The following is a 12,888-nucleotide window of genomic DNA, read 5'->3' on the forward strand; positions in this document are numbered from 1 at the left end:
TACATCACATAGTAACAAAAAGTAAATCCCGAGTTGAAGACCACCTTAAAATGTGACAGATGTAAGGCTGTTGAAGGTCAAAAGTTGTATGATCAAAAGTGTATTTGTGAGACGACAACAGTTATAATGTTTATTCTTTATTTGTGTAATGAGGATTTAGGTTTGTGTGTAATAGTTCATAAAAATGAGTGTGATCTGCAGTGCTGATGTACACAGAGTGTACTGTTACATGTTAGGACTTCCATGACGTCTGGAGCCCCCCTGTGGTCTGTTTTGATCACTGCACGGAAACAATGAAAAACACCTGAAAATGCAACAATATCTTGTTTAAATGTTCTTGTTTTTTCCTCTCTTAGCATCCACCATGACATTAAAAACATACAACTGTCCCTGTCATTACAAAGTAATTTTTTTCACAGCAGTCAATTTGACTTGATGGTAGGAAAAGTACACCTGTGTGACTAAGAATGTAACATTGGCTCTGTCCTATTGAAGTGTCCCAGTCAGTCATGATGTGAGCCAACCCGAAATGGAATTCAACCATTATTAACTTTATTATTTACACCTCTGCTTACCTACTACTTGTGTAAAAAATGCCTATGCAGCTGTTTACCATGTTGGTATGGGTAACACACTATGACTAACACTTCTACTTACTTATTGTTACTCCACTGAGCCATCCAGTGGTAAAATGGAAAACTGCAGATAGAGTTTATGCCTCTGTTGGGCTGTTACTGCTGTTTGATGATTGTGTTCAGTGGCTGAAGAACTGTCCACATCTTTTAAAAAAAGTAGCAAAACAATAATCTCATATATATATATGTTGTCATTGAGCATTTATAAATACTCAATGACAACCTGCATTTAAAAAGCATAAAAATGTACTTAAAATATCAAACGTAAAAGTATGTATTCTGCATTAAAATGTCCCCTGTGACCGATATATTACACATATATTATATATATAACATTATTGGATTGTTGACACTGATGCATCAATGTGTAATTAGCATTACTCTGTTGTAGCTGCTCGAGGAGCTGGTTTGAACTACTTTAATTACTTTAATTAGTTTCGTCCTGAGGTTCAATGATAAATCTGAAGGGTTGTGAGATGATTAATGGGAGAGAAACATAGTTCTGACACTCAAATTTGGGTAAAACTTTACTTTAAGTCTCCATATTTAGCATTTCAAAGCAGTATATGAGAGGACACTATAATGTAATTGTATGCAGCTGTAAATGTTGTAAGTATTCATTATTTAGTTTTCAGTAATTATAACTTCTCCAATGGAGGCATAATTTATGTTATTACAACTGTGTTTAACTACATTGTCATTCATTATCTGTTTATACAGCAGCATCCACTTATGGGTGTCCACAGGAAGAGTTACAGTTCCTGACGAATACATTAATAAAGTCCTACATCTACTTACAACTACAGTGCATTAGAGTGTGTTATAAACCATTTATTACATTTCCATACTGCTTATATAAACATGAAAATGATAAATAGGGGAGGTTAAAGTAAAGTGTTTAAGTTTAGAGGGGAAATGTATCTTTGGTTGAACCACTGACATATTATGGACTGAAACGTAACAAAGGTTAAAGATGTACCTTGTTTTTTTGTGAATCACAAGAGAAAAAGGTTTGAAACCACTGGTTTATTCTAAAACAATGTGTTGTATTTTATAACCTCATATGTTATCTATCTATACATGTTTTTATGTTTATGTAAATCTTAATATGAAGAGTAACTACAGAGCTTTCAGATTAATGTAATAGAGTAAGAGTATAAAGTTAGTAAGCTTAGTAGCGAGGTATGTGTACCTCAAAGTACTGTACTTAAGTACAGTACTTTTACAGTACAGCACTTTCTAATAAGCAACACTATAAATGGCTTATGATGGCTTTATCGATTGTTAATAACTTAGTTATTAAGTATATTAATGCCCTATTCACTCATAAGCCACTGATTTATTAATATCTTATTAGAGTAAAAGCTGTTTCATCAAGAGTATTTTTTAACTTCCCAAAGTGAGTTTGTGTTACTTATCACATTACTGCTAATTGAAGATACTTTATATGACTATAAACATACACCACTGACAATAACTGAGCAGTTGATTATTAAATTCTTTATGTAAATGCATCATTTTCTGTTTTTAAAGTCTTCATTGTTCTGTAGATCACTTTAAGCACCAATTCTCCATCAAGTGTGCAACACAAATAAATGATTGATGGAGCTTTGTCTCTTGCCGGCTCGACTGATTAATTAATTAATGCTAAGTATTGCTATGCAAAATGATTGGTTCAAGTAGTTTACGAAGAGATAAAAAGGATCTAGTGGGGTTGCCGGGTTACAAATCTCTTGCAGTTAATTGTGTGTGAAGGATATGCAGCCAAATGATGTTACGAGTCTAATTAGCTTGTTTATGATAATGGAGACTGAGCATTGCTGCTATTTATCTAAGATTTGCTAATGTTTAAAGACATTAATCATCAGAAATAATTGCTAATATTTTTACTTTTGACTCACAGTTTGAACTGGAATATAAATTAAACTATGAAACTAAAACCCATTCACATTTTCCTGTATTCAAACTCATTTCCTGTCAGTGTCCTGCCAAAATAACAACAGCAGTCCTTTAGGATGTGGCCTTCCCTCCTAAGATGAAAAACAAATCAGTGAAAATGAAGACTAAGCCTAATTTCAGCTAATGATAGACCAACAAGAAAACCAGCTGAGCGAATGTGTAGCTCACATCAGCTTCTCATTAGTGGTCAGTACCCGCCCTTCGCTCCATGCCATGATTTTCACCACTGCTCACTACTCCAGTACGAGGAATCCTCACATTAGAGACTTCACTGGAGTTGTTCCATCTGCTCTGAGGTCTGGCCATAAATATTCACCATTTATTACTTGGTGTCAGAGAAAATCGGTTTATCAGTTGCCTTTTCTCTGCTATTAACTCCACCAAAACAACTTAATTGCTCTGTAATTGATAAATAAACAAATAAATGATCAACATCCTTCACACGAAGATGCCTTTTATTTGTGTCATTGGAAAGCGATGGCCGTGAGGCAAAAACTAGACAAAATGTTCCTGTTTACATCACTGTCTTGCTGTAATAGTGCTTTCACATTACTTTGATGCAAAAAACAGATGTTGCTTCAAAGAGCTGCTTGTGAGGCTGCTGGTTTACCCTTTTAAAGCACGGCTGTGATGTAGATCTGACTGGAGCCGGGAAAAAAGAAAAAAAGTTGGGAGCCTCCGATTCTGGATCACAACACAAATATTCCCCTTTTCTTTTTAAGGCCTTGCTGTTTATTCATTTTTTTTCCTACAACAGCAAATTACAGAAGCAGTATTGAAAATAAAAGTCTTATTTTCTTGTTCTTGTAAAAAACAAAACAAAATCTGCACAAAATTTTAATGACAGTACAAAACGAAGCGTTAATATGCCATGTAAATGGTTGGGGAGGGACAGTACTGTTGGAAAATCTATTTTGCCTTTTTCAATAATGAAAACATCTCAATATTTTTACATTTCAGAATTATATCACATAATCTGAAACTATATATATATAAAAAAGATGAAAGAAATGAACACCTGTTTTTTGTGTTTTTGACTTTCTTCTGTTTTTTCTGCAAATGAACGCTATAAACACATAAACCTCTTAAATATATTTATCAGTGCAACATTGTTTCTTTTGAGTCCACGCTACAGTATCCTTTTTCTCTAGTTTAGCAGACGTCGCCGGAGCTACAGTCCTCTAGCTGAAAGCGCAGACGGTACGGCTTAGAGGTTGAGAGGAGCGGTGAGGTCGAAACTGAAATGAACAAGCTGTGTGTTCACCACGGCACGACATACAAAGCACACGGATGTAAGAGACGTCACCCTTCTCAGGATCAAGTTTTTGATTGTTTGATTGTGGTGCGGAAAAAACGCTGACTTCTTGCCCCTGTGGGCCCTTGCATCCTGATACTGTCAATATAACTTGGAGTTCATACAGAGTTCCCTTCCCCTCGTGGTGTCTAGCGGTGGGATTGTCCCATCCATCCATCCATCTGCAAACAAGAGTCTCAATAGAGATTTGAAGAGTTCACATTGAGGTGAGATTTGCACTTCTTTTAAGCTTAAAAAGAGATAGAAAAACAGGCTGTCACACATTGCTCTTCTCTACAAGTGTCCTATCATTCCCCCTCTTGATTTCCTCTCCGGGGGCTCTGACAGGGCGAAGCAAGTAGTCTTTTGTGAGTGATGACCGTTGGTGAACTGTGGTCTTATAGTATTTTGTGTTGGTGGGAACCCCCCCAGTGAACAGGAAGGGGGTAACCATCCTTTGGTAAAGCCACAGAGGGGAGGCCAGGTGACCTGATTCAGGTGACGCCACTCGATCCCCCCGCTGTACCAGTGTCCAGTCCTAATGACATCAGCTCTGACATCACAACGTTATGGCTGCTACACGTGAAACACGTAAAACTCTTTGCGGCCCGAGGAGGCCTTAAGCTACAATACAGCATGTGAACAATACAAACTGGGTTTATCAAGAGATAAATGTGTCTGGCTAAAGTAATGATAGCACCATTCTTCAGTTAGAGTGTTTACCCCTCGTTTAATAGGCTCCTATCATGAGGGAATCAGTCACAAAGTGCATTCAAGCTGCATTGTCCAGATAGCACTTCTTCAGTGAACAATCCACAGTGACGTTTGGAGGTGACAAGCTAGTCTAGGTCTTAGCTAAAGCAAAGCAATGATGATTACTGATTTTTTGGTATGCTGGCAGACATTTTGTATTTTTTACCACCTCCTCTGCCATCGATATGAGCGTGTTTGAAGCTACGTGAAAGTATTTTGGTGACCAGTCGAACTCACAGCGGAGCTACGATGGAGAAATGAGAGATTAATTGAGAATGAGTGCCAGGAGTTCATCATGTCAGCTGTTTTTTTGTTACCTTTTGACTCATTTCGTCCTTTCGGTGGTTTTCGTGAAGTGGGTGTTTCGATGACAGATGGCTTGAATGCACATTAAAAATCGCTGTAACATCAGCATCACACAAGTCTTACTCGTCTGAGCAAATAATCTAAAAATTAAAAACAATAACACTGCACCTTCCACAAAACAGTCAGAAGATTGTATTTACACACACACAAACCCATGAAAAAAGGGATACTGCAGCTTTTTTCCTTTTTACTTTCTTTAAAAAGGGCAATAAAATATATTAAAACTTATTTACAGTGTGTGGTTTTTGGACAGAAAACAACAAAAAACGAAACAAAGCGCTGTGATAGATTGTTTTCCTCTTTTGCAGGTATTTATAAGATAATGTGCCCCTGTTTCCTGTCATCATAACTTAAGCCATGTACAGTAAAAAACACCCAGGTCAATAGAGGAGGCCAACCAAAATGTACTAAAGGCACTGTCAGAACCATACATTGCCATGAATGGGACCCTCACTTTAGAGTGATACAGGTCAGAGGGGAAAGGGTACATGTTTCAGGGTCAAGGGTTATGGGCACACCCTGTATGCCACACCATAGGGCAAATCTACAGTTTTGCCGGATATGGTTCATTTACGATTTTTGATACGTCTCTTTCAAAACTTGAAAATAAACAACAGCCTTCATGAACTGATAATAAAAAAAACATTTCTTTCCCAGAAAACGATAAATACTTTAAACATTATTAATAAATTGGTCTCAACACCAGCATCCGATTGTAAAAATGAATGAAAATCAAAATAGAAAATTAAAATATCATTTAAATCATCTGTACATATTTTTTTCTGTATTTTATTTGTACACAGTGTCCCCTACTGGTAGGTTCTTTTTACTGCAGCTCCTGAGAAAAGCGTGGATCAGTCCAAACCTCCCATTGGTTCCTGAACCTGTCCCTCATCCAGCGAGTTGAGGGCGTCGGCAGTCCTTTGAGCCTGCCTACTCGCAGATATACGAGAGGATATGCCTACAGCCAGTCTTGTGCATGTTCTGCGAGCTCTGCACGCCATAAAGTCACACAAATGCACTCAGTCCCATCTCACGCCTCTGAGTATGAGCTCTGTACATTGAGTTTGTCCTTCTTTAGCTTGACCCCGTCCACTAGTTCAAAGTTATAGTTCTCCAGGGCTGATAAGTTCCTGTCCGACATGCCTCCGTGAGAGCAGGCGCAGTACAAGACCACACCGCAGATGGCACCCAGGAAGACCCCCAGGGCGGACATAGCGATGATGGTGATGAGGATGGGGTCGAGCGTCTTCAGCATGTTGCCTGCTCCGCTGATCTGGTTGGTCTCCACAAAGTCTGGGTATTCAGTGATCTCTTCAACTGGAGGGGAGAGAGAGAAGCAGAAGAGAAGATGTTAGGTATAACCATGAAGGGTCTGGAGGCAAAGAAATTTTTGCCAAAAAGGGATAAAGTTGAATAAACCCTCCATGTGAAATGACTTACGGATTTCATTAATGCGATCCTCAGGTAGCACTGGCTCAGTGGGTACATCGGGATCTGTTCAAACAGAAATTCTAATTATATTCAGTGCCAAAAGAAAACAAGCTACAGTCAAATCTGTGTAGTTTCAGATCAAGAACTAAATGCAGGCATTGAAACTGTGAACACCAAAAGCCTCACCTTTGCAATCGATCATGCTGAGTCCATTGAGAACCTTAATGTCATCCACAGCAATGTCTCCCCAGCTCTTTCCATCCACCAGACCTTCGATCACCACCTTGAAAAAAGCACAGAGGGGTTTAATGGCAACCTTTTCTTGAGGAAAGAGCACAGGTACAGTGGTATGCATGCCCAAACAAGTCAAAGACTGAAAGGTGGGTCAATTTTCATTTACCTGATAGGGTTTGTTGGTGCGCGGCACAGGGACACGACCTTCCCTCCAGCGGTTGCCTTGGTGACCGCTGACCGTCCACAGCAGGATGTCAGCTGGTCCGTCAACTGTCTGTTTGCGCTGTTTGATATGCAGTGTTCCAATATGTGACCCGAACATGTGGTACCAAAAGGACACACACAGGTCTGAGTCCGGGGAGCTGACCACGGGGCTGATGAGCCGAGCCACCTCGGTCTCTTGGGGACCTGTTGCTAAGGTGTAGATGAAATTCCCTGATCCACCTGTTGGACAAAATACTTGTATCACTGAGAGCTGAGGCTGAAATGTGACTTGTTTGTACTGCGTCAGGAGGGCGCAGATTTCTTGTATGGCCCAATTGAGCATAACCCTACAGGGTCCTCACCTGTGTGGTCCATGTTAGGTCCGGTGTTGAGGGTGGGAGTACCGCTGGACTGGATCTGCCACCTAGAGCCAGTGTCCTCTGATGTCCAGCTGCAGAAGGAGGGGTCATTGGCCCAGCCGAAGTCGCAGGCAAACCACAGAAAAGCTGCAAATGAGTTGTAGAAAGGTCAATATCATTATGTCAGAGGAGATTACATTTCATCATTCTCCTTATTACAAAAGGAGAAATTGCCAAGAGCTCTGGGCTTTACCCGAACAATGACCTGGGGGCCTGTCATGATATGACTGCAGGCTACATCCACTCATCCTGATCAGCTACAAGCACTAGAGGGCAGCAAAGAACTGTGGGACAGAAGCTTAGAGCCCCAAAGCTGGGGAAGATAAAAACAGCTAACTCAGGAGGGAGAAGCAGACTGGGATAGAAGGCGAGTTATGGCTCTGACAAGAGAAAAGGAGCAAACCGACAGCCTAGACCTCATGCAGGCCTTATTTCTTGGCTGCAGTTAATGATCTCTTTTAATGAATCTAACAGGGTATATGAAGAGAGGTAGAGAGGGACACTAAGAACAGGAACAGCACAAAGACGGGGACAGGGGAAATGGAAGATGGGGTCTGGACATGGTGTCCAGTTGAGAAAGCAACATTCATAGCAGCCCGCAGAGAGCTCAGGATTTTAATGAGAGCAGAGACTTGAGGTTTGAAGACAGCTATGGTAACAGTGCCGGGGCCCCATTCCAACAATGCATTCCCCCGTGGACACATGCCGCGCTGAAGAAGCCTCAGTGGAGGCAAGAAAATGTGTGGGAGCTCAGGCTTTAGTGTTTTTCAAATTGGATAAAGAAAGACTTCCAAGGAACACAAGGGAGCGAGATGTTTGGGACGTCAGCCATGGCCTTAAACTCCGGCATGAGATGCCTTTAGAGATACAATGAGGGAGCTCTCCAAATGACAGAATACATGAGCCAATATTTCCTTTAATAATGGGAAGATTTTAACTAGCTTCTACAGGCAACGACTCTATTTACCCATTAAACACAAAGGATGGAATTCCCATGTGGGACCGCATTTCAGACGCCAACCCACTTTTTTCGTCGAGACATCCCATTCCCAATTAAAAAAGCTTTGGCTTTTTTTCCCATTCTTGGGAGACATTGACTGAGGCTACCAACAAGCTCTGGATAAGATGAGCAGCCACATGACTCACTTGGCCATTTGATGAAAAGAAAACGAGACTTTTTCTTGCTGAATGCCAACGGAAACTACATCCTCTGAGATTAGAGTACACGGCACGCACGCAGACACCCAAACAGACACACACAAATACACAGAAGTGATTAGAATGCGTGGTGTGAGACTCTAGAAATGAAAAGTTAGACAGATATGTGTTTACCCACAGACATTTCCTTATGTTCATTCACACACAAATATGCATACACCTGCACCTCAGCTCTCATCTATTATCATGGCTGGTGCCCCAGCAGACTGCAGACAGACCACAGAGCCAGCTGACAGAGTGAAGGGGGCTGGGTGGAGCCTATGGCCCATTAGCCAAGGTCAGACTGGGGCACAGCCTCTCAGCTGGCTGCTGCCTCATCAACCTGCTATAGGAGACAGCACTATGTGTGTGTCTGCTCATGTGACCCCCAAAGCACACCTCATTTCCTGTGGTCATTTGCATTGTGCTTCCCTGTTTTTGTGTTGTGGTGTGTGTGTATGTGTGTGTGGTGTGTGTCAGTGTCGGCCCAGTGATTAGTGATTATGCTGAGAAGGCAGCAACAGAGCACCAGGGCTAATCATCAGCTAGCCCTGCATCACACAACCTCCCTCACCCTGTCAGCGGGTGCCTCTCAGGGCCATATCATCAGCTTTAATAACAGACACACATCAGAGGAGAGAGGCCGCCTTGAGCTGGCAATCATTAGCTAAGGTAGGCTTCTTGATAAATCTATGGTAATGAATTCCAAAAAAAAAAAAACCTTGAGCAATTAAATATTTACTCTATATTTCAAAATTCTGCATTGCGGTCAGACTTTAGTAAGATGTGGAATCGTTGATGGGAAAGAAACAGACTGATCTTCTGCTCACCTGGTATGGTATCCACTTCAGTAGTGGTAGTCTCTGGCATCATGGTACCACCTGCCAAACCACAACACAATAGCATGGTTAGCCTAGCCTGGCAAGAGTTAAGTTTCTTTCTAAATAACTGCACTCATGCACCAAATGTATTCATGATAGCTAAATTTAGCTAATCAACACATGCAACGTCTGTCTCTTCATTCCCCTAAGCTCCCTGTCTCGGATCATCTACCATGAAGCACTTGTGTAATACTTTAAAAACACGTGACTGAGGTGGTGCCATGCTCATCATTGGAGACTGCTGGTTAATGAGGAGTGCAGGCAGCAGTGCAGGCTCGGAGAGTTACTGGGTTAGTGGGAAATGAGGCCGAGAGGAGTGAGTGGAGAAAGAAGGTGCAGGAGGACAGGGCAGGTGAGAGATGAGAGGATAGAGCGAGGCAGAGCTGGCTGTTGGTAGGTTCAGAGGCAGGTGTGTGTGGATGTGCACACTTTTGGCGATATCTGGTGCAAGTGCGACAATCCTCTCCTTTGAGTGTGGGGGGGTGGTGAGTGCTACAGGTGCAGCTAATTAGAGCTGTGTACATGCCAGCGTGGCCGTGGGTGCATGCATGCGTGCAAGTGTCCGCAGTAGATGGCAGATTAGCCACGGTATCAAGTCTAACTGTGACAGTGAGCGGTGAAGCTGAGACAGTGGAGCGGATCGAGTGTGAGCCATAGCAGAAGGAAGGGCAAGGGGGGGGGGGTTTGCTTGCAGTCTCATGAGGGCGATGTTAGCACCTGTCACATCGTAGTCATCACCTGTGCCGCTGTGGCAGCTCGCCTGGTCGTCGTCACATTCGTCCGACGGAGTAGTGCTCGGGACTAGTGTAGTAGGCGGGAGTGTAGGAGCTGTAAAGGTTAACAAGAAGAGAGGCAGGGTTAGAGGGACAGTGCTGCAGGGTTTGAAATCATATTATATTCATTTGGACACCTTTAAACTACCCCATACTCCATTAAAACATGATGGGGACAAGAGCTAGATGTCATCAAAAACTGGCAGTGAATACTTCTCGAACAAACTGTGTTCAGAGTGCTAGCATGGGGTGTAGATGTAGTCTGAAAAAGATTTCAGCCTGCTTTATAGTTTAAATAGAAAATAGAAAAAAAATACTTAAATATGTATAAGTACGCTCAGCATGTTCTGCCCACAGTTACACACTTCAATCTAGGCCTGAGCTATTAGCATCCCTCCTTTTATCATGCTGTGGAGGTGTGGGTGTATAAATAGAGTTTATGCCAAAGAATGGTGCTTAGGGCTTGGGCTGCTGAAACTCAAAGATGCAGAAACAGGGCTTGGGATTGGCAATAGGCAGGGCCCCTGGCTGCCAGAGTGCCCTATCATTATGGCCCCGCTGCACTTGGATGTGGGCATGGCCCTAGATCCACTCCACGTTTCGCTGCCGCACAGCCGTCATGCGGTGTGCGCGCATTTGTGTGTGTTTACACTGACTGAGTAATGAACGGGCTTCCCCAGTGTAGAGGGAGGAGAAAGGAAAAGGAGAAAGGTGGAGAGGGAGACAGACAGAGACAGATAGGGGCACACTGCCTGAAAAATGTATGTGTACAGTATGTGTGCGCGAGATTGTGTGTGTGTGTGTGTGTGTGTGTGTGTGTGTGTGTGTGAGCCAATACTCTCGCTCTCTCCCTCTGCTAGATGAAATATGAGGCAGATCAGCCCCTGTCAGATTCAGGGTGGGGAAGGTCAGGGTTGGGGTCAGTGCAGCGTCAGGAGAGCCTCTCACAGAAATGAGGATTTAGCCCTCCTGCTATGGCTTGCCACACACACACACACATGCTTGTACACCCTAGTACAAGCACCTGTGTATGTGCGTGGTTGTGTATACATGGCTGTAACCACATGTTTGGCAGGGTGATTGTGGTTGCTCTGTGTGTGCACGTCTGTGTGTGTTTGGCATTAACACTGAAAACAAGCATTATCATCTGACTAAAGCTCCCGGTGGGAGTCCATGAGGCTTACAGCAGAATGGGCCTCCCTGAAATCCAATATGTAAATCCACTTAGGGCTAGTGCTACACACTCTTATACAGCTGAGCTGTTTCTGTGCTACATCAGCTTTGAGAGAGACAGATAAAGAGCTAGAAAAAAAATAGGGGTAATTTTAAAGATAGCAAAGTGTGTGCGGCCCTTTGAAAGACGAAAGAAATGCAAGGGTTGGAAAGAGTGAGATGGGGGCCAGGCTGCAATAATCCTACTGGGCCAGGTGGGCTTTCATTTGATCCCCTCTAGAAGTGGCTATCTATGGGGGCAGCTTTGATGTAACGGGGAGACAAGACAACTGTCCCTTGTAGGGATAAAGTGCAGGAGCTGGACAGCTGTGTGCTCAACACAGAGAACCTTCACACACATCTTAAAATAACCCTCGACTGTGGCAAAGACAGTTCAAGCAACTTGCAGCCGAGTCCTTAGCTGGGATGATAGATGGCTCACCTGTGTATGCGTTAAGAGACGTCAGATGTGAACACACTTAAATGCAGTCTGTGAATGACTGTACGGAGTCAAGGTGTGCCTAGTAAGGTTGTCATCGTGGGCAGAAAATTCATACTGCGACTAAAAATGTTAAGACATAATGGCCGGGAATAGTGATGTCAATGCCAGTTGAGTTTCATTACTGTGGTTTAAAGCATTACCACAGCTGGAAATGTCATCAACATTGGAAAAGAGATTTTACTTTTGGTAGTAACCTTGCCGCCCCTGGTATATACGCCATTACTGCTAATAGGGAACCACCAGGTAGAAATGCCTGTGCATATTTTGCACCAAAAAGTGATAATTTAGATGGAACACAGACATAGCAAGAGATTTTAATAGAAGTTCGAACTCAGGTTACCTTCAATCTCGCAGCCAAGGAGCTCAAGTCGAAGGCCCATGCCAGCGGGAGTGGCCCTGTCTGGATAAATTCTGATGAAACGGGTCAGCAGGGGCTCCACTGTCCTCAGCTCAGGAGTGTCGTAGTTGCTATTCCCTTCAAATATCTGGCAGGGAAAAGGAGAGAGGGTGGAAAGAAGGGGACAGAAACAGAGAGTGAGTCAAAAAGCTCAATATTGCTGATAATGTCACTGCTGGGCGTTTGACTGATGCAGCTCTCCAAGCGCAGATACCCTGAGGCAGACTTATTCCTGCCTTCTAAAAACCAGATGTGAGGTGGAGGGGTGGCATGTGCTGGGTAGAAGGAAAGATGATGGTAAAGAACAGAAGATGACCAGCTCCCTCTCATCTTGGTGACTTCTAAAGCACAGCTTAGGCAAGTGACGCAGGAGGCCAATGGCAAAGACAGCATGACGCACACCTCTGTCAAAGGCAGCGCTCGGCTCCTTCAACTTTGCCTCAGATCCTCCTCAAGCAAAAGAATAAATGAGGGAAAAGAGGAGAATGTGGGCGCAAGAGAAACAAGCAAAGGAGGAGATAGAGGATTGATGGAAGTGGATTAATAGGTGTGATCACGTGAAGGAGCCTGGTGCAACTTGGATGCTGGGAACCTCTCAGGCGAGGGGAGAGAGGCAGCTAACTAGGAC

General features: G+C 43.0%; 1 protein-coding gene across 3 annotated transcripts in view; it reads right to left on the reverse strand.

Annotated features, from left to right (window-relative positions):
* Positions 1–3,031: 3,031 nt before the first annotated feature.
* nrp1a (neuropilin 1a) overlaps positions 3,032–12,888 on the reverse strand; it is a 59,997-nt gene continuing 50,140 nt past the window's right edge. For 2 of the 3 annotated variants that reach the window (XM_051410649.1, XM_051410650.1), the window contains 8 exons: positions 12,204–12,348; positions 10,094–10,204; positions 9,326–9,376; positions 7,242–7,385; positions 6,842–7,119; positions 6,628–6,724; positions 6,451–6,504; positions 3,032–6,327 (listed from right to left, as the gene is read on the reverse strand). In XM_051410649.1, coding sequence (XP_051266609.1) covers positions 6,041–6,327; positions 6,451–6,504; positions 6,628–6,724; positions 6,842–7,119; positions 7,242–7,385; positions 9,326–9,376; positions 10,094–10,204; positions 12,204–12,348 — 1,167 coding nt within the window. In that variant the 3' untranslated portion in view covers positions 3,032–6,040. The remainder of the gene's footprint in view (positions 6,328–6,450; positions 6,505–6,627; positions 6,725–6,841; positions 7,120–7,241; positions 7,386–9,325; positions 9,377–10,093; positions 10,205–12,203; positions 12,349–12,888) is intronic. The other variant, XM_051410651.1, reaches the window with a different exon arrangement.

This window comes from Dicentrarchus labrax, unplaced genomic scaffold (assembly GCF_905237075.1).
Source record: "Dicentrarchus labrax unplaced genomic scaffold, dlabrax2021, whole genome shotgun sequence".
Classification (NCBI taxonomy): Eukaryota; Metazoa; Chordata; class Actinopteri; family Moronidae; genus Dicentrarchus; species Dicentrarchus labrax.